We start from the raw sequence: 21,203 nt of genomic DNA, 5'->3' as shown, positions 1-21,203 counted from the left end.
TAAGGCTGAGGAGGAGAGTGAGGAGAGGAACAAATCAAGAATGTGAAATCTAGCCATGTCAAATTAGACCTTTTTTTTTCAAAAGCAGGTAGTACTCTGTTACTCATGCATAAGTACATGTACTTGAGAAAGTAACTGTGAAGTAACTGTAGTTCTAGTAGTTGTAAATTTATATTTGAGTGATATCACTTTGAGGTAAACATTTCCTCTTTCCACTCTGAGCAAATCTATAACATAAAAGCTTAATGCTGAAACGTGAAAATCAAAGTTTCATTGATTTAAACATAACTTAAAGCCACACTGCGTAGAATTTTACCAAATAAATAAAATTGAAGTACAAGCATTTATTTGATGACAGATATGTCATAATCGGAAAAATACCTCATAAATGTAGGGGAAAAAAATGCTTTTGCTGTGAGCGGCTCAGCTCTCCTAAGACCTGACTATAACTTTAGCGGGAGTGGGTACGTCTCCAGCTCGTCTCCATGGTGATGTGGACTAAAACTAGCACAATTGGAGATTTAAATAGTTTAGGTTCCCATCCAAATCTGTTTTTTGATCAACCACTGCAAAAATAGCATGTTCTGTGTTGACCTGGTCATGTTTTGTACTGAGGCAACAGCATAGTCCAAAATGTTACGCAGTGTGCCTTTAACAATTAACTTCATTGCATCACATAGGGGGATAAAATCTATAGTATATTATAGTGAAGAAATGTATTTCATTCTACTCAAAAAAAAAAAAAAAAGAGAGAGAAAGAAAGAAAACAAGGTACAGGGCCTTTAACTCTAGCACCTTTGCTGTTTATTATCCAGTCATTGGGTCACGTTTATCTTTAAGCTACTCACTGTATTTGGCTGAGTATAAATAAAATAAACAAAAAAATAGTTCATCTTCATTCAAAAAATGCAAATTTAAAAAAAAGATGTGTCTGTGGTGATGATCTCGCGTCATTGCTATGATTGTTTACATGTAGCTTGAGCTAACGCGCCTTTGCGCATTTACGTCCTCTCTCAGTCTCAACCATCGCTAATACTGATTTACCGCCGCGCACGATCCTACTGTACCGGGTTTCTAAAGCTTCCTGTCAGATCAGACATGCAGATGCGGCTGTCATGTCCTAGCAGCTGGCTAGCTAGCGTTAATGTTGTTGTTGAACGGGTGTCACTTTCGCCAAAACAAAGAGACGGGGTGAAAGGACCTACCATTATGTTGACTGCGGGGCGTCCCGTGAGGCCGTGCGCGCGCGGCTCCGGCTTAACAGCGACTTAGATCACACATTTGTGCAGATATAAGGGTGCAGATCAGTGAATGAAATGTTGCTCGTCTAAAGATGAGAATGACAATAGAAAATGGCGTGTTACTGCCACCACGTGGAAAGAATGGGAACAGTCGACCTACATATTCAAGTGAGCGACTTGAGTAGTGTTTGACGAGAGCAGAAATTCATTTCTTATTTTAACTGCGCCCTTCAAAAAGTCCCCTCACTCCTTCCGGGCGTCCGTTCAGGTAAAGTGAGACAGGTTGGTAAAGTGGGTCAGTGTTTCAATGGGATTTCCCACTGACTGATTCACTTGTATGTGAAAGTCTGCATTTAGACAAGCCTATTCCAATTTAACAGACGTTTCACTGTGGCTCAAAGGGCTGGACATGTCCAAAACTCGCTTTGTTTAGTGACAACTGGTCTTCTAAAGAAATATGGCCCAGATTCAATCATTATTTTAAAGTTTTGAATTGTAATTTCACATGGATGACCAAGACCCTTCATCAACATTGACAGCTTAAAGGTATTTTCACTCTAAATAGAGCCATACTATTCTGTCTTAAGCTCAAACCAAGAGCACATGCAGGTACTTTGTTCTAAAATCATTTTAATTGTGCGTCTTTCTCCTCACTTTTCATGATTTGCACCACCTTTGTTTTTTGGTCGTATTATTTCGGAACCTCCCTTTGAGCTTTTGACATTCTTTGGAATTATCTCAGAAAAGAAACACACAATGTTTGAGTGTCCCACTTTACCTGAAAGTGTCTGTCCCACTTTACCAGAGCACATTTGGCAAAGTGGGACAGTGATACATTTTTATATATATATTTTTAATGGAGTCATACATGGCCCTGTTTGGTCGACAGAGGTATGAATGAAGTACCCTCTTAGCGGGGGCGTCGGACTGGGGGGGTAAAGGGTACTGTGTACCCAGGGCCCAGGGCCCAGAGCAGGGTGGGGGCCCTAAAAAGTGCTGCAAAAAGCGTTCTGTATTGTACTTTCTAAGTTTCCTCATAATTGATACTATAAGAATTGAACACAACTGTGCTGAAATACAACGGTTGCTAGACAGAATTTTGCACAAACAATAATGATGGATGAATTTAAAAATGTGCCAAATGGTTCAGCCGGCTTCAAATATGGTGCGAGACTAAATGAGGCTGAAGCCCTTGAGCTTTTTTGTTCATGAGACAACATATAGTATAATATTTCTTTTTTGCAAAATAGCATTTTAATGCCTACTTTGAAGTCACACATTTGTTATTCCCAGCACAAATATCCTATGTCCCTGGTGCAGTCGTCCTGTTTAATGTGGTCCGCTAATAATCATTATGCATGCAGAATATTCCACCACCAATTTAAATATCTATATCACTACCGGGATTGAAGGTTATTCAATTTCTGTAACTGAAGCCAATCCAGATGAAATTTCAAGTCAAACATCGAGTACACAACAAACAAATCTAGATTTTTAGGTCACTGTATATAATAAAGTTATAATAGAAAATCAACTGCACTGTCAAACCACTGTTATATGGTTAAAGAACAAGAAATATGAGGGGGGGTCCAAAAAGATAGTTTGTACCTAGGCCCCAGAATTTGGTGATACGCCCCTGCCTCTTAGTAAGCTATTTTAATTTGTGCCATAAGCCTTATCATCTATAACACATCTATGACATGCCACTGTGGATTTCATGTTTTGTAATTTCTCATCGCACAGTTTGTGAATGCAGTTGGAGGCAGTAACTGCAGTTTGCAAATTTGCCTCATCTAAATGTTGAAACGTGTGGAAAGACACCATTCATTGGCTTGAGCAGCAATTTAGTCCTTTTGTTTAGTCTTCACAATAACTTTGGAGCCCCGCCCGCAGCAACTGTTCATGAACAGCCTGTTTATTAACTCTGCAGGGCTTTGACACACCCCTGACTTTGATGAATTAATATTCAGCTGAACTGTTTACTTTGAGGTTAGTGCAGATGTCTATGATGTTTATTACTATGTATTCTCTGTGACCTCTCAATGGGACATATATTCTAAGCTTGCTATATAATTGGATAATGATGTGGAATTTTAAATGTGCAGATTTTATGGACTCAAAGCTAAGCTCTGTGGCTTGAACCCCCGACTACACCCACACCGTGATGATGAAACCCAACTCTTCTTTCACTTAATGACATGTAAACGTCTCAGTATGAAATGTATTTTGTCATGATGTCATTGTTTTAGGAAACCAAATACAACAGCAACGTCAGTATCCAAATATGTGTGTTTCTTTCTTCATTTGAGTAAGACTTTGGACAATAGCCTTGTTTTCTTTGTCATAATATTAGTATGAAGTGAGTGGACCCATGTCTGCATAAACCAGTTGTAGGAGTTGCCAAAAACACAATGCTACAAGAGAGGTAACATGATGACAATAGTGTAATGTTTGACTTTTCTCGTCTGTTTTTCATCTGCAGAGGACGAAACACCCAGCACTTGTTTGTACTGACAACAGAAAACAGAAAGACTTCATGACAAACTACATATTATGATTCTGACACATAGAGTCTTGTGTAAAGCCAATCACCAGTGATCTCCAACCGGCTCAGAGCTGAGAGATGCTGAGGTCATGGTGAAAGAATGGATTCACTGTGTCCTTTAGAGGGGTGTGATATATTATTTGGGCAATGAGGGAAACTTTTTTAAATTTTCGTTCTCAAATCTTTTTAGAGTTGTTTTCTGTAAAAATAAAAACAAAACAAATACCAATTAAAAACGCATTTACTTTATTGTTTTCCGGAAATTTGATAGTGTGGGACACCCAAGTGGACAACAGGCAAGGCAAGGCAAGTTCATTTGTAGAGCACAATTCATACACAAGGCAATTCAAAGTGCTTTACAGTTGCATAAATACAAGAAAGCAAATAGAATCAATAAAAACATCAGCATAAAATTAATCAATTACAGTAAAAGGCAAGAGTGCAGATAAAATACTTTCAGTCATATGCACAGGCAAAAAGAACTGTTTTCAGCCTGGATTTGAACATTGTCAGAGTTGAGGCCTGTCTCACATCTTCATGAAGACTGTTCCAGATTTTAGCTGCATGAAACTGAAACGCAGCCTCACCGTGTTTATTATTGACTCTGGGAACCACCAGGAGACCCCTCCCTGTAGTTCTCAGGGCCCGAGATGGTTCATACGGCTGTAACATGTCAGAGATGTACTTTGGAGCTAAACCATGAAAACACTTGTAACAAGCAGAGCTGTTTTAAAGTCTATTCTCTGAGTGACAGGAAGCCAGTGCAGAGACCGGAGCACTGGACTAATATGGTTGTATTTCCTGGTTCTTGTCAGGACTCGAGCAGCAGCGTTCTGGATGTACTGTAGCTGTCTGACAGCTCGTTTAGAGAGGCCAGTGAGTAGGCCGTTACAGTAGTCTAACCTGCTGGAGACAAATGCATGGATAAGTCTCTCTAAGTCTGGTTTTGACACTATTCCTCTGATCTTAGCAATGTTTTTCAGATGGTAAAAAGCTGCTGATGTTATTGCTTTGATGTGGCTGTTTAAGTTCAGGTCTGAGTCCATGATTACTCCTAGATTTCTAACCTGATTTTTTGGTTTTAGAGAGAGAGACTCAAGGTGACTGACAACACTTTGTCTTTGTGCCTGTGGGCCAAAAACAATGATCTCAGTTTTGTCTGAGTTTAGTTGGAGAAAGTTGTTTTGCATCCACAAACTAATCTGTTGGATGCAGTGACAGAGAGTATCTACAGGCCCATGTTCACCAGCCGTCAGTCAGCAATTTTAACAACTCAACAAAAAAAACAAAAAAAAAACAGAAATTTGATTGATTGATGTTGATATTTTTATATGAATTCATTAAATAAAAAAAATAAAACTAATATAGTAAAACTATATGTGCCATAACAGTTTCCCCCTATTTTTTCTAAACTATTTTATGCCAATACGTCACAAATATACATTAATAAATTAATATAAAAATAATCATTAAGTTGATCAAAATGCCACTGACCTTGTTTTAGGTTTTCCCACAATTTGTTATGATTGACACTTGCCACAACTCCTTTGGTGACGTCATATGTAAAAGTCATGACACCAATTCAAGTTTGGAGGAATAAATAATAATTAATAAAAAGTAATTATACACATTAAAGCGTAAGTGTTCTCCATAGCCCAATGTCCCACTTTACCCAAATTCACCCCAAACAAATATAGACAATATAAATTCCTCAATTCATCCAAACCAATCCATTCCATTGAGTCAAACATTGTTGTTAAGTCCAATCCAGTTTGCTCTGACATTGCTTAATGTTCCTTGGGTCGTCACAATTAATCATCTGCAAATGCAAGAAAAATAAATAATTCATTCGTACATTTTTAAAATTTTCTTATAGGCTATGCTTCATAATATAACATAGTTTTTTTGTATTTTATCTCATTTAACCGCCGTGTAAATATTATTTCTTGTCAGTTTATTTTGAAAATCCGAGGGAAGCCTCACAGTGCTGTCATTTCACTTGACCCATGCTCGGTGCTTGGACAGCTGCGCGCCCTGCCCAGTGCGCTTCACTCCGCGCCTCTCTCCCCACGTGAACGCGCGCACGGCCAAGCACAAGTCAGGGACCAACATGTGAAAGGATGCCACGCTCTCTTCTGCTGTGGAGCTCCGGAGGATTTTAACGCACACTTCAGCTGCTATGAAACACATGGATTATGGATCGAAGTCGTCTATGCTGCCAGTTACTCCTTCTCAGCGCAGTTTTGGTGACCCCCTCAGCGCACGATGGTGACGAGGCTTCTTGTGATGGAGCGTTTGATATATATTTTGTTCTGGATAGGTGAGCGTCCAGTATCAGCCCATCCCTTTGTGTGTAGCCTGTTATTGTTCTATTTGAATGACTCGTGAGATTACCTTGTAAGTTCAGTGCTAACTTGTTCTGCTTGGGCTTAGGGACCACTCTCCTCTGTCCTGTCCATGTATGGCTCTGTTTATGCTGCTGCAGAATTTTGACAGCACTTGTTGACATGTTTCCAGGATAGTGGTTGTCAGAGCACGTTTTTGTGTTATTTTATGTGTAGGCTACACACTGTATTATTATAAGCCTGCTACAACTATTACTATATTATATTATGTGGCTATTGTGTTGTCTGTGCAGATCTGGCAGTGTGGCTGGAAACTGGGATGAGATCTATGGTTTCGTGGAGCAGCTCACCAACAGGTTTGTCAGGTGGGTAAAAAGCTATTTTGATATATATTTTAAACTAGCTGTAAATATTTTACCTTTCTGGTAAACTGGAATGTCTGCTGTAGAAATACTGATAATTCTAGTAACAGTAGGAATAACTGTTATTATACTGATATTAATGACTGCATTACTACGTAGTGCTTCACGCTATGCCAGTACATAAAATAATAATTTGATGATACAAATTTATTATATTGTTTATGTGTCGCCATGAGCCGAAAGTCCTTCTTTTAATTTAGAGTAGAATAAAATAGAAAAAACTTTATTGTCTACCATACAGTGATGGCAGACGTTTGCCTTTGGCTTGCTCACGCATTCATGTACAATTACCTAGCAAATATAATATAATACACAACATATTAAAATACATTATAAAATCAGTTAATTACAGACACAGCAGAAGCAGATTTACCTCATCAAAAGAAAAAGGAATTGAACAGACTGAGCGACATTAGGGGTTATTCATCTGTCCTGGTGAGTGCATTCTTTAATGCACTCACCAGGACAGCTGACCATTACTAGTCTGATGTGACATCATTCCTAAATAAAAATATGTTTCATTAGACAAAGGGCTGCCAATCCTTCCTGCAGAGCTGTAACAGAAAGTGGGACATGTCTATTTAGGGGCCACCAACTGTCTGGTCTCCCCTGGGTGGCACACAGTAAAGAGGGTGTGTTTGATATCTTTAGGTTTAATAGTGGGTTTCTAAAAATGAGGCAGAACTCTGTATGACCAGATGTGGGAGGAGAGCTCACCAAACGCACTGATGCCTCCACTTCCCCTCTGCCGGAGCACAAAGCTAGAGGAACCAGCTGCGACTGGGTCAGGATGAGGTCTGTGCGGCGTTTAAAAGGCCAGATGTAATGTAAAGATATGGCCATCCGTGAAACTATTCATTATTGTCTTCAGCCATAACATGTTCTGACATTATAGTCTCCGCGGTTAAAGCTGACACTGTTATGCTATTTATTTGAATAGAATAAAACATTTAGAATTCTCTCTTCCCAATGTTCCCAATGCTTGAGTTCATCATTATTCTTGTAAAAGATTAAATCAAAAATGTATCAACAAAACCATGAAATTGATCATAAAAATACTTCTTCTGCTCCATCAGCATTAACTACCAGTGCTACTTTTACCACAACCACTGGTACTTTTAGAGTCTAAACTGTTATACTGTTAGTTAGTTATTTTTTTAATGTTCTACTGAATTCACTTATAGCACATTATAGCTTCCAAAAAGTTTGAAACTGTGCAAGCAGCTCCTCTAAACCTCTTGCTTTCCCCAGTCCCAGGATGAGAGTGTCCTACATCGTCTTCTCAGCCAGAGCAGCTGTCGTGTTGCCACTGACTGGAGATAGGTACAGTACGCTTGTCTTCTATCACTGGGAACTATCCTGTTTACGGACTTCCTCTCCCCCGAAACCCAGCGCTTATCAGATTATCATTGTTTGTTTTCTGTGGCTGGACAGGACTCAGATAGACAACGGTTTGAAGATGTTGAGCCAAATCAAACCAGCGGGAGAAACGTACATGCACGAAGGGCTTATAGCTGTAAGTCAAGTTTGAACCGTTAAAGAACTTTCTTCAGCTTCTCAAAGATGTTGTTCAGCGATTGGTTTATGTGGTTATTTTTAGAGTTACTGATGGATTTTTTTCTAGCCCCATTTGGATGACAATTCAGACAGACAGGAAACAGGAAGTATCCCAAACCGGGACTCGATCCATTCATGTGGTGTGCAGTCCGTTGACAAATCATCAAGATGCCGAAAGTGAAATCTTTAAGGTCCGCGCTTGTGTGTAAGAATCTGAAGCCCTGTGTTTTTGTGTTGGATTCTTGAGGTGTCGGATCAAATGAGCAAGCAGAGCAGCCCATCGTCCACAATCATCATCGTCCTGACCGATGGGAAACTGGAGGTGTACCCCTATGAACTCAGTGTACAAGAGGTACGACAAACACACAAATAACTACAGCTGTTTTCAGTTTTAGCTGCACGATGCGCCGTCTGGTTTTAGGCAATATTCAAACTTGAGCGTGAAAAATAAGAAAACCACGTCATATACGAGTGTTTATGCAATGGTCTTTCTCAGACTTCCATGTAGATAAATAGATAAAGTTCGATCAAATTTGCACAGCTGGAAAGAACAAGTGTCCACAAGATTGCAAAGTTCATGGTGACACATAACAGGTGGACAATTGATACAGAAAGCCCACGACTCACTTTGCAATTTTGAGTAAATCAGCTACAAACTTTGGCCAATCAAAATAAATAAATAAATAAATAAATAAAAGTCGCCTATTATGTATTTTCAGCTTAATGTTGTGTCTCGTTTTGTAAAGCTGGGTGCCATATTATTTATCTCCCATACTGCTCCTTTAACGACACATGGCTTACAATACCGATCCAACACTTAAATATTTGTCATCTAGAATAAAAAAAACAGACTAATACTGCCACTTTATTCAACGAAAGACTATTTCTTTTAAATTTTTTGTCATTGAGCTGAAATAACTTCCATTAACACTGTCCCCGGACCAACAGCCATCGAAACGTGGTCTCCAAAGATGCACTGTATTTTGTTTGGTACCTTCTTTCCATATTTTTTTTTTCTTTTTTTGATACCAGTAATGCCTAAACGTTTTTTTTTCAATACCATAAGGGTAGCTCTCATGTTATTCATCTTTTGCTGCATTCAAGATCAATGGACACTGAAAAGTTTTGACTTCTGAAAAATCAACTGCTTGGAGGATAAACACAGAGTAAACTTACAATAATGACACCATATAGGAATATATGTTTTTGGGAAACATTACCTCGTCATTTAAAGGGATATTTCTTAAATACATAGGGAAATGCGCAACGAGGAGTCCGTGATCAGAAATAAATGGACGACATGGAGGTGAAGTCCATTTATTTTTGATAACTGACTCCTCGAAGGGCATTTTCCCACTTATACCATGGTCCCACAAACTGAAACTATTCATTTGGTGCCTGTTTGCTTTCTTTAAAGTCCCGAGCAGGAGTTATTTAATTTTTTTATGAATATCCTGGTTAAATAAAGGTCAATAAAAAAAAAATAATAATAATAAAATTTAATCTGTTTTACCTGAAGCTAGTTCCAGCTCAGTTGTTTATCGTTACAATGGAAACAGCTGCAGTGGAGTGATATAGAACGTGATTCAACTGTTGCCGGACTAACTGTGCGTTATATGGAAATAATACACACCAGTTAGCATGAGACCATGACCGCTGTGCTACTGTTTGGAACCACTCTACACAGAATGACATATATATCTATAACAACCTAAACTGAACCTCTCTTTGTGCAAATAATGTGTGCAGAATAATTACATCTTGCAACTTACAGGTTATTCACCACATAATTGTAATGACCACTGTAGCATATAGGTCATGACTTCATTTGTTTCTAACAGGCCGACAAAGCCAGAGGGTACGGAGCCCGAGTGTACTGCGTGGGGGTGATGGACTTCGACCCCAAACAGGTAGGACACTTTCTACGGCGTCAGTTCTGTGAGAAAAAAAAAAAACTTTAACTGCACCGATACTACTGTCTATCCAAACACTGAGCTTCTATTTGTCTTTCAATCTGTGTGCCAGGTTTTGTGTGGTTACTGATTCAAAAGGCCCTTGTCTCTTTCCGCATTTCGACAGGAACCCTCTAAAGGCAGAATACTAGACCTTATTATTCATGAGTTATCTAATATTTCCTTCCTGTGAGGACAATGTCTAGTTAGCATGCATGTTTTGTGTTGAAGTAAGCAGGACCAGACCTTGAAAGCATCCGATCCAGGAGATAACAATTTGATTGGAAAAAGTGATTGCTCCAAATGTGTTCCAAAAGCTTCTTACAACTAGGTCCAACTTTCAAACTAAAAAAAGAACTTTCGCTGAGAAGAAAACTCAAAATTCATGTGTCATGCTCTGGTTAGACAACACTATGTCATAAGTGACTAGCCATAATATTGTAAGCGTGTCTCTCGGAGTGAATTAAACATTAGGTATATGAATTAGCTTATACACTGTGAGACCATCAACATCTGGACCTTATGCCATCATGTAAAAAAAAAAAGAAAAATAGATTGATGGTCTTGTATGCAGAGAGTCAAACCCTCTCGAGCGCATCCCAAAGAATCTCCAAGGAGTTAAGATCTTGGCTCTATGGTGCGATCTCTGGAGGTCGTGGTCCTTCTTCCTCTCTCGCTATTTTCCCAATAAGGCTTAGCGATGTCTTGCATAAATCAACAAATAGTTTAAGAAAACATCACGAACAGTAAGATACTGATGGGAAGTCACTGGCTACATGTTAAAAACATGATGTTGGATGTGTAAGCACCAGACTGGTGGAAACTCGGGATGGGCGATACCACATTTTTTGGAATCGATACGATACCGATACTTTTGGGGTCATTTTTCTCGATACCAATACCGATACCGATACTGGTCATTTTTATATGGGTGAATGTATTTCAATGTACATGTCTATGGTTATTTTAAATAATTAATAGGTAAATTAAAATGATATTACTTTAACTGCTTAATTATACAATGTTAATGCGAAATTAAATACATAAACCAAGTTTAAAATTAATATTTTAATGACACAGATTTAATAACAGAATCTAAACCAGAATGATATGGCTGGCTTAGTTCAATCCCCTGCTCCTGTGGACTGTTTTGGCTCAGAACAAAGATGTAAATTGTCCTTTTATGTTTAAAATTTCTGCCACGCCTACTTTTTACATATGCAAATTAGTATCGATACTTTTTGCTCAATATCGATACTTAAAAAGTAGCCGTTTGGTATTGTTATATCGATACTGTGGTACAATCCCTAGTGGAAACGTCTGTGTTTATTGAGGTAGGACTTTTTATCTCATGGCTAGTATCAAAAAACAACACCACAAACATTAAATAACTTTAAAGTATTTATACTAAAGACAGGCAGATTATTTTTTGATGTAATAACAACCATTGAATCCTAACATGATACAAATATATCAGTACAGAGCGGTTCAAGTTCATTGGCTCGATTGCGCACCACTCCGTCTTTACTATCGGTTCTGTGGTGCCCTGAGGAAGCAATTATGTTAATGAAATTATACCAGGCCTCGCTTCCTGTGCAGCTGCCATTAGACCCACTCTTCAAAGCTCCACTCAGCGACTCACGACTTTCATCTCTCTATTTCCCCCCAAACGTGCACAGAGACCTCCCGTGTCCGACTGTTTGGAGGCCGGACCCAGAACTTAGCCGCTGTGAAAACTACGCCCCGTATATTAAAACAAGGTCAGAAGGGTGTCTTTGTTTGTTTCACAGCTTGCAGACATAGCAGACAACACCGACCAAGTGTTCCCAGTGCTGTCCGGCTTCCACGCGCTCAAAGACATAGTTAATAAGGTACTCACTACTATTTAATGTTACAAACGATATCGTGCATTTAATCAGTCATCGTTTGTCTTCATTCAGATCCTCAAGCAGACGTGCACAGATGTGTTTACTGTAGAGCCGTCCAGTGTATGCGTGAATGGTGAGTGTGTCCTATATATCTGATATCTGTGCTGTAGATAAAAGGTGTTTGTCAAGCCCCTGTGCAGCATTATAATGCAAGAATTATTCAAACTGTTCATTACTGTGAAAAAATTTAATGTGAAAAATAAATATGCTTATGAAAGATGATCTACATAATATAGTGAGCCTAATACAAACCTATTTTTTAATGGGAGATAAAACAGGTGAACAGGGAAACATTTCAAAATTAGAGATTAGAGATTTTAAACTTTTGCTGTAGATTACTGACATAAATACGAGGCAACAAATGTATCGCAAGTTTTCTGTCATTTTATGTTTTCATGTAAAAATAAGGTCTTTGTGCCTCAAAATGTTCCATATTTTCGGCAACTAAACCTGAATAATGGAGCCAGGTTTAAATGTATGGTTTTGTTTTGTTGATATATCAGTTAAAAAGTGCTCTCAGGAGCATCACGCAGTGTTAATTTCGTCGACTAAAATATTTAGTCTTAATTTTAGTCAAAGTTATATTTTTTCCGACTAAAATTGGACTAAAACTAAATTAAAAGTTTCTCAGGAGACTAAAACTATGACTAAAATGTCCAGATATTTTAGTCGACTAAAATAAGACTAAATAAAAATGAAAAGGAGAGACTAAAATCATCCAAACTTCTATTGACCGTCTGAAAGAGCCTCAGATCATGTAAATTCTCTGTAAAAGGATCAGCTCTGAGCTTTATTCATGTGGAGCAGCTCCATGAAGCAGAGGAACAAGATTAAATATGATTATAATGAATATCATCAATGCAAAGTCGACTAAATTAGTCTTAATTTTAGTCGACTAAAACTAGACTAAAATTGAAAAGTTTTTTTTGACTAAATCTCGACTAAAATTAAACTACATTTTAGTCAAAAGACTAAGACTAAAACTAAAATAAAATATGTTGTCAAAGTTAACACTGGCATCACGATATGACCACATCACTCCTGTGCTTGCATCTCTTCATTGGCTACCTGTTGGATTTAGAATCAATTTTAGAATCCTCTTGTTTGTTTTTAAATGTCTAAATGGATTAGCTCCACCTTATTTGTCAGAGTTGATATCTTTGCACAGTCCTGTCCGAGCTCTGAGGTCTGCCGAACCAAATCATCTAGACCATCCCAGGTCTAAGCGGAAGAGCAGAGGGGACACAGCCTTCGCTGTAGCCGGCCCTAAATTGTGGAATTCTCTCCCTTTACATATTAGAACTGCCACATCTTTGGAGAGTTTCAAGCGCTCGCTGAAGACTCACTTTTTTGCACTGGCCTTCGGCACGAGCTGAGCTGAGCATTTTTCTCATGTTGATTTTACTATTCTATTTGTATTAAATGATTGTTTTATTTTATGAATCTGTACAGCACTTTGGGGCAGTGGCTGCTGTTTGTAAATGTGCTCTATAAATAAATTTGACCTTGACCTTGACCTTAAAAAGACTTTGTCATTGGGGATTTTGGATATCGTGTTTAGTTTTAAACTAAGCTGTTTATTAGTGAAAAAAATGAGTTAAAAAAAATCTAGTAAATCAGGTCAGGAATTAGATATATTAAAAAAAAACTCTTTAAGTTCAGTCCAAGGCTGGCAAATTTGAAATCTATCGGTGCTATCGATGTATCTGTATCTGTCTGAAAACATGAATAGCCCTAAGGATAATTGACACATTCCATAGCTCTTTCAGTGAGTTACGAGTTTGGCTTAAATGTCGTAATTCCGATATAATAGTTGCCACTATTCCTAATTTTCCTCTCTCTCATCTCTGCAGAGTCGTTCAACATAGTGCTGAGTGGCAGTGGCTTTAGCGGCTCGAAGAGGACAGACAATGTACTGTGCACTCTCTCTGTGGACCATAACACTTACGGTGAGTACAAAGCCCCATTACACTTCACACATCCATCTTCATTACTGTCCACCAGGAGCAGCTCGGGGCTTTTCATACAGGCAGAGCCAATCACAGCCGTCTTACCTATTTTGCAGGCACAAGTGCTCTTTGCGATAAGTTGTGCACTTCAGCGTAGCAGAGGGCAGTAGTGGAAGAGATGACTGAACAAACAGGGCCAGTCTTTGCTGCCCGCTGAAGGGAACAGAAGAGGCATTATGGGCATCCCAGTGTCATTAGTCTATTAACAGATCGATGGGAGGAGCCGAGTGAACTCAAGACAAAACACATGTCTGCATCCTTCCCTTGTTTTTCCAGTCTCATGATCTGATGAGCTAAACTAGTTGAAGCAGATAGTTGCTAAAAAGTATAGGAAGTTGTGAAACGTGCTGATAAACTTGTGGTTATAAAGAATTGGGATGATGGAAATGTGTAGGTGAAACCATTTGAACCACAGTAAACAAATTAGGCACCCACTGTTTCATTCTTTGTGAACAAAAAGATCAGGTATAGGGTCTTTAAAAAAACAATGTGATTTCATAAATAAGGTCACCTTAACTTTTTTGATGCCATACTGTTACCCGGCCCTGATCGTAAGCTTTTAAAGTTTAATTTTCTGACCTCAAGTACAGGTATTTGCAGAAAGGAGTTGGAGTATCATTATGAATACTGCACTCCAATTACAAACAGATTTCTAACCTGCATGTACAACTGAAACTTGATTTATTTGTGTTTCTCTTATGAAAGTACATCAACTTTAATGTCTTGATAGTTCTCTGGAAAAATCAGACTAAAATCAATCTCATCTCATCATTTGCATCTTAAATGTTTGGACCATCTTAGTTTGGACCTTTGCATTCCAAAAAGTTTGATTAAAAATTATGAATTAAACCACATAACAAGTCTCTTTTATCGTTGTAGTGAAATTCACAACTTTTTTTCCCCTCAGACCAGAAGCCCACAGTGGTCCGAGATGGCTATCTGCTGTGCCCCGCTCCCGTCCTCCATGAAGCTGGACAGTAAGACCACAGCACCACACTCCCCTCTGCACCACAGAAGCCCGAGCACAAAGTCCCATTATATCGAACACATGGCCAATAAACAGAGAAGTGGACTGGACATCTGCAGAGCCATAACCTAATTACAATGGAGTTAGCCGACTATAAATACACAATGCTATTAAACTGCTGTAGAAGGGGAGATGCAGTCATTACTTTTCATATTTGTCATATTTCTGTCACCAACACCATAAACACTGGCCACAAGTATGTTTATATTTGCACTGGGTGGAAACCTTTAATGACACAGATCTGTGGGGAGTTGTCTCTGCTTTTGTTTTACTTTACAGAATTTAAGGTGTGGAAAAATTTAAGTAAGAACTTCCCTCAAATTCTCGTTAATTCGTGTTAATTATGAACAAATCCTCTTGTTGTTCAGTTGTGTGATCTGAGCACTAGAGGGCGCTGATTGGGCAGCTAGTTATAAATGTATGGAAATTGGTAGCTACACTTTAAATGTATATGTATGTGTTTGACATAAAGACTTATTTTTGTAATTTAGATTAAAGTCAGTAAGTAAAGCTTATTTATAAAGCACTTTTCACAGATAAAAATCACAAAGTGCTGTTCAAAACAACATGAAATAACATAAGAAACATCATAAATAAATAAATCCATGAGCCAAAAACTGAATAAACTAAGTATGCACACTCAAATGCACTTGTGAATGCAGTTATCAAAAAATAACATTAAAACATTGCATGAAAAACTGCTTTAAAATAATACAGATACAATAAGTTACAAGTTGGCTTTTTCTGCTTGTCCTACGGCTAGACAAATATACAAATGATCCAAATTAAAGGCCCTATACCTGATTGTTTTTTATTACAAACAATGGAAGAGGAAGCCACTCAATGAATATGTTAATTGTGGTCCAAACTCATTCCTAACTTTGCTCACATATTTGTGATGGACAGGGATGAGTTTTTAGGCAAATTTCACAACTTGCAGGGTCACTTTTCAGGGTCATTGTCACAGAAATGTTTGAAATTCAAATTTATAGAAATGCTTTGTAATTAGATGAACAATGTTTTGACCACAAATGTTTTAATTCACAATATATCAAAGGAGGACTAAACTAAATTTGTTACACTACTAGAAAAACAAATCAGGTATAGTGCCTTTAAGTAGAATCATCATTTTGTGAGACAGAACAACCCCCATAGAGCTGTGGTTATCAGCCTTTTTTAGCTGCCACCCCCAGCAAGACAACTCCCACAGGGCACGTTTTCCATTCAAACTATATTGAACATACTAACACATCATCTAGTGACCCCTTGTAATTATCCCTCGACCGCCATGGAGGTCCCGGTCTGAGGACCACTGCCATAGAGAAACAAACAGCGCAGTCCTTTTATCATTTTTGCCATGTGATACCAGCTGCAAATAGAGTATGCAGCGTGCTGACAGAACTAAGCCCATCATTTCCAGTCAGGTTTATCTTGGCGGCATTAGATAAAGTCGGACTAAAATACCCGAGTTGCATTTTTAGACGGAGCCAGAGCCGATCTATCACTCAGCCTCTCTCCTCTCCGGTCTGCTCTCACCTCATCGCATTTCACCGGTTCAACATTCATCACGGTTCACCCACCGCTCACTTAGCATGTCTTACCGAGAGTTATTTTGTTGCATCTCTCTTTCATCAGATCAGTAGAGGTGCTGGTCAGTCTCAACAATGGACAGTCCTACATCTCTAGTCCAATTACCATCTATGCCACAACATGTGTGAGTATCATCAATGAAACACAACCAACTTACGAAAGACTCACCTAAACTTGTATAAATAACGTCCTGAATAAGCCACGGTGCACTGTATTTCATCTTGTATCCCACTCAGACTCCTAATTATCATTTTGATTCGTGTTGCGCTTCATACTCAGCCCCATTCCTGTTAGAAAGGTGTCTGAAGTGTCTCGCACAACCGCTGAGCCACTGTTGCTGTCTGCTAATACTTGCCACCGCTAAAAATAAGTGTGGAACAATAATGAGTACAAGAAATAGAGTTTTGTGTGGCACGACTTTAGCACATACTACATTGAGCCCTCTTCTCAAAAGGCTGACGTCTGGGTCATGATATCTGGAGAGAAATGATGGAATGAAGCGTTTCAATGAATCCACGATCTCAGTAGAGCTCCTTACGTGTGCTGTTCACAGTCAGACGGGACGTGGGTGCTGTGGCTGCTGCTGGCTCTGTTGATCTTACTGGCTCTTGTTCTCCTCTGGTGGTTCTGGCCTCTCTGCTGCACTGTGGTCAGCTTTTTTTTTTTTTTTTAACTAGTCCGATTTCTATTTTCAGTAGCAGTTTATTTCAAGATGTGTTTTGTGTCACAGGTGATCAGAGACCCACCTCCCTCTCGGCCACCTCCTCCTCCTCCACCTATTATTGTGAGTGCATTTCTTTCATATAAAGTGCACATGGCAGCTTAGTGCGGCCATTTCTGAATAACGCTGTCGATATAATTACATTTTGCTAAGAAATGTTTATAGACATTCCTGGTTTTACAGTTTATAGCCTAGATGTTTATTATTTTACTTCCTTATTGGAAATGGGCACAGGATGCCTTTTCCCATGTCACCTATGTTATAAAACTGCAAGGCAAGGCAACTTTATTTATACTGCGCATTTCGTACACAAGGCAACTCAATGCGTAAGGAGGTTTGCCACAGCAGCATTGAAGGATGGGTCAAATGCAGGGGTCAAATTTTGTTGTACAGTTGAATAATGACACATAGAGCACCATAACCTTATGGACATATACAGTATTTACAACTTATTTATTTTAATGTCAGTTATAGACCCAGAAAAAGCAAGTGTATCTGTCTGCGGCCTGCAAGACAGAGGCGTGTCATGAAGTAGTAGGGGTGTCATGAAGCAGGGGCGGATCTAGAAAAAAAATCACGGGGTGGCCAGCAGGGTCAGGGATAATTTCTGGGGTGGTAACACATGTTACAAAGTAGAATGTTTATAGGGGGGTGCACAAGTTCTGCTTGATCGTAAGGCAATTTTTAAAAACACATATACATTAATACAGACCAAAAAAACTATTGAATGAATCAGGCTTTCAAGATCTGGATTGCAACTAGTCCTTGAAACAATGCATTTATAAAGTGTCAGGTTGATGACTACACTAGAATGTAGACAGTTCCAGACAAGGACAAAACCTGGCTGACATCAGTGAGGTGGCAGCGGGGGCGGCAAGACCTTTACTGGGGTGGCAGCTGCCATCCCGTGCCACCCCTCTAGATCCGCCCCTGTCGTGAAGTAATGTAGGCGTGTCGTGAAGTGACGTCGCGTAACCCGACACCACAAAGCAATGCACACTCCGCGACACAACCGCTGTCGACAAGAAGTTTATGCTCAAAATGTCCCCTCAAACTGTGGAAACTGTGATCCTTAAAATTAGGCATTAGAAATCAAAATATTTTAAGATTAGGGCCAAGGACAGGTTAAGGCTTGCATAATCCATCCCAGAAATCGGTGTAGTAACGTCACTTCACAACAGGCCTCTGTCTCACAGGCTGCAGACAGATACTACTCAGGAAAAGTGGTGTTTTTTGGTTGTAAATGCAGACGTTGATCTCGCCACAAGGAGTCAGCAAAGGAACAGATAGATAGTTCAGGAGGATGACCATATACTTGTGGCTTATGTTTTCAATGGAGCGTCCAACCTACAAGCATCACCTGATTCAAGAGCAAAATGGGACGCTCGATTTTTATTAGCACTGTGAGTTACATGCAATGCCTTGAGTGTGACACTGAAGCTGGTTAAAGTTATTTTACATGTTTACTTTGAGTTTTACCTGTACTGTAGGACGGACATTGAAATTGTTTAACCAAATGTATGTATGTTTTTTTTTTGTTTGTTCATTTCCAGGAGCCAGAAATAGATCTATTGCCCAAGCACCAGTGGCCGACAGTGGATGCTTCATACTACGGAGGCCGTGGTGCTGGAGGAATCAGAAGGATGGAGGTACTGCTGACCAGTATTTTTCATTTATAAAAAGCTAATTTTAAATATGAACTTTAAACATACAACAAGTTTCCAATTGCGTTGCGTTCAGGTGCGATGGGGGCAGAAGGGCTCCACAGAAGAAGGCTCGCGGCTGGAGAAAGCTAAAAACGCAGTCGTGACCATGCCAGAAAACGCGGAAGAGCTCATCCTTCCAAAGCCTCCACCAAGATCGCCTCCTGTCTACCACCCCCCTCCACAATCCAAATGGTACACTCCAATCAAGGTCGGTCCTTAAAAATCAACATTAAACTACAGTATATATTTGTAATAGTTGCATACAAATGTATAATCATGCCTGATTTCTTGTGCAGGGCCGTTTTGATGCACTGGCAGCGTTGCTGAGACGGCAGTATGACAGAGTTGCAATCATGAGGCCGACGGCACAAGACAGGGTACATGTCCTCCCTTCAACAAACGCCTCTTTGTCATTGTACATCTTTTTATGTCTCAAGCTTCAGGGGTCTGCATAGTGTTAATAACCAGTTACAGATTCACAAATTTGAAAGGATTATTGACAACAGTGAAAAATACATAAATCTTGTGTTGTTGGGATACGGAAGTGGTCATCCTACTTCTAGTGGACAATGGGGTCAGGAGAAACGTGACCAACAAAATTAAATTAAATTCCTGGTTTAATTGCGCTGTTCTAGTACTGTATTTATGAAATACATTGGAATGAAATAGAAACAGTCAACTTATCAATTAGAATCTACAGTATCTCACAAAAGTAAGTACACCCCTAACATTTTCTGCAAATATTTCATATCTTCTCATGGACTATGGGATACTGTAATGACACTTTACTGGAATATAAATTGACTGTGTACAGCTTGTGTAACTGTGTGATTTTAGTGTCCCCTCAGAATGTAAAAACTGATGGTACCAAAAGTGAGTGCACCCCTCAGTGAAAGTGTCCAAATTGGAAATATTATGTGTTGACACCAGCATTTTTCAGCTCGGCCTTAAACCTCCTGACCTCACCAGAGCTTCACAGGTCGCTACTGGACCCCTCCTCTATAATGACATCACTGACCTGGTGGATGCCTCTGTTTGAGGATGACTCACAGATACTCAATAGGGTTTAAATCGACAGGTGTGCTTGGCCAGTCTGTCTTTATCCTATAGCTTCCCAACACTTCACCACCGCGCTTCACTGTAGGCATGAGGCACTTTGTCTTTGTCTTGAAAACTGACCGGCTGACCCCCCACTCCCCCACATTGGTTTTCTCATTGAGAATCATGAATACCAACATGTGCCATGCTAGAGCAGAGGATGATCCCCTCTATTCGGGAACGGAGTCCCAGGGGCGTACTCCAATATGAGCAGCACACAACCCTACGCAGGGGTTGAGGCGAAGCTCTACAGACAACTAGTGTCATTACCTCTGTGTTATTTTTGTTTAGTTTAATTTTAGTTTAGTTTAATTTTATTTGAGCAACTACATTTTCCTGATTTACAAATACACATTAACCAGTCACAGATGCTCAAAAGGAGTAGGCTGAAGCAAGAAGCTTATGAGCGCCTACCCCACAGTGTGTGAGATACTGTATAATATAATGCAATAATCTATTATAATTTTATTTCTGCCCGTTTTTTTCTTTTAGGGTCGGTGCATGAATTTCACCAGAGTCCAAAGTCACTGAAGAAACGACCGCCATCTTTCTATATTTTGGTGCCTTGTACATTGTCACTGTGTTTTTGTAAATAAATGCTTTTAATATTATTCATTAATTCCTCACGTTGTCTTATTCATCAATGAGTCAAGAGTGCAATGCTAGGATGTTTAGGATCGTTTATTCAAAAGAAAAAAATATATATATAGAGATTTCTCTTTTCACAAACACCTTCACTACTGGACACACAAACGTTACAGATAATAATAAAATATATGGGAGCACTTAATACAAAAATGAGCTTTTTCCGAACACATAAACACATCACAAATCCGCACAGACTTCTTTAAAAAGGTCACGACACGCTCACTTGATCACTTGAGATGAAAAAGGCTTCTTGTTAAACTAATAGCATATACGTTTCACTCACACGTTGTACTGTACATAAACTGGTTGAATTACAGTTCTCATTGTTTACACACGCACGCGCACACATGAAGGGAGTGTCACAACCTGCAACCTATATGTAGGCCACTGCACAGAACTGGAACCAAATAGCTT

The 21,203-nt window shown here is 39.2% G+C and overlaps 1 protein-coding gene across 1 annotated transcript; it reads left to right on the top strand.

Moving 5' to 3' along the window:
* The first annotated feature begins 5,801 nt into the window (after positions 1-5,801).
* Positions 5,802-20,739, top strand: LOC306959594 (anthrax toxin receptor 2-like). The gene is made up of 17 exons (XM_079551748.1): positions 5,802-6,106; positions 6,425-6,496; positions 7,805-7,876; positions 7,988-8,069; positions 8,358-8,462; positions 9,952-10,020; positions 11,853-11,933; positions 12,003-12,063; positions 13,844-13,939; positions 14,907-14,976; positions 16,662-16,740; positions 17,170-17,265; positions 17,347-17,400; positions 18,891-18,986; positions 19,078-19,251; positions 19,340-19,420; positions 20,634-20,739. The coding sequence occupies exons 1-17, from the start codon at positions 5,982-5,984 to the stop codon at positions 20,670-20,672; spliced, it is 1,452 nt and encodes a 483-aa protein (XP_079407874.1). The 5' UTR covers positions 5,802-5,981; the 3' UTR covers positions 20,673-20,739.
* Positions 20,740-21,203: the final 464 nt, after the last annotated feature.

Source organism: Gobius niger, assembly GCF_951799975.1.
Source record: "Gobius niger genome assembly, chromosome: 2".
NCBI classification, from domain to species: domain Eukaryota; kingdom Metazoa; phylum Chordata; class Actinopteri; order Gobiiformes; family Gobiidae; genus Gobius; species Gobius niger.
The sequence above is the reverse complement of the archived record's forward strand: the minus strand, read 5'-3'. Positions and strand labels throughout refer to the sequence as shown.

What these genes read in the sequence shown, in the direction of transcription:
- LOC306959594 (XM_079551748.1), top strand. Translation starts at nt 5,982, where the DNA reads ATGGATCGAAGTCGTCTATGCTGCCAGTTACTCCTTCTCAGCGCAGTT. An exon ending in TGGACTTCGACCCCAAACAG is followed by an intron (nt 10,021 to 11,852) that starts GTAGGACACTTT and finishes TTTGTTTCACAG; the next exon opens with CTTGCAGACATAGCAGACAA. An exon ending in TCAAAGACATAGTTAATAAG is followed by an intron (nt 11,934 to 12,002) that starts GTACTCACTACT and finishes GTCTTCATTCAG; the next exon opens with ATCCTCAAGCAGACGTGCAC.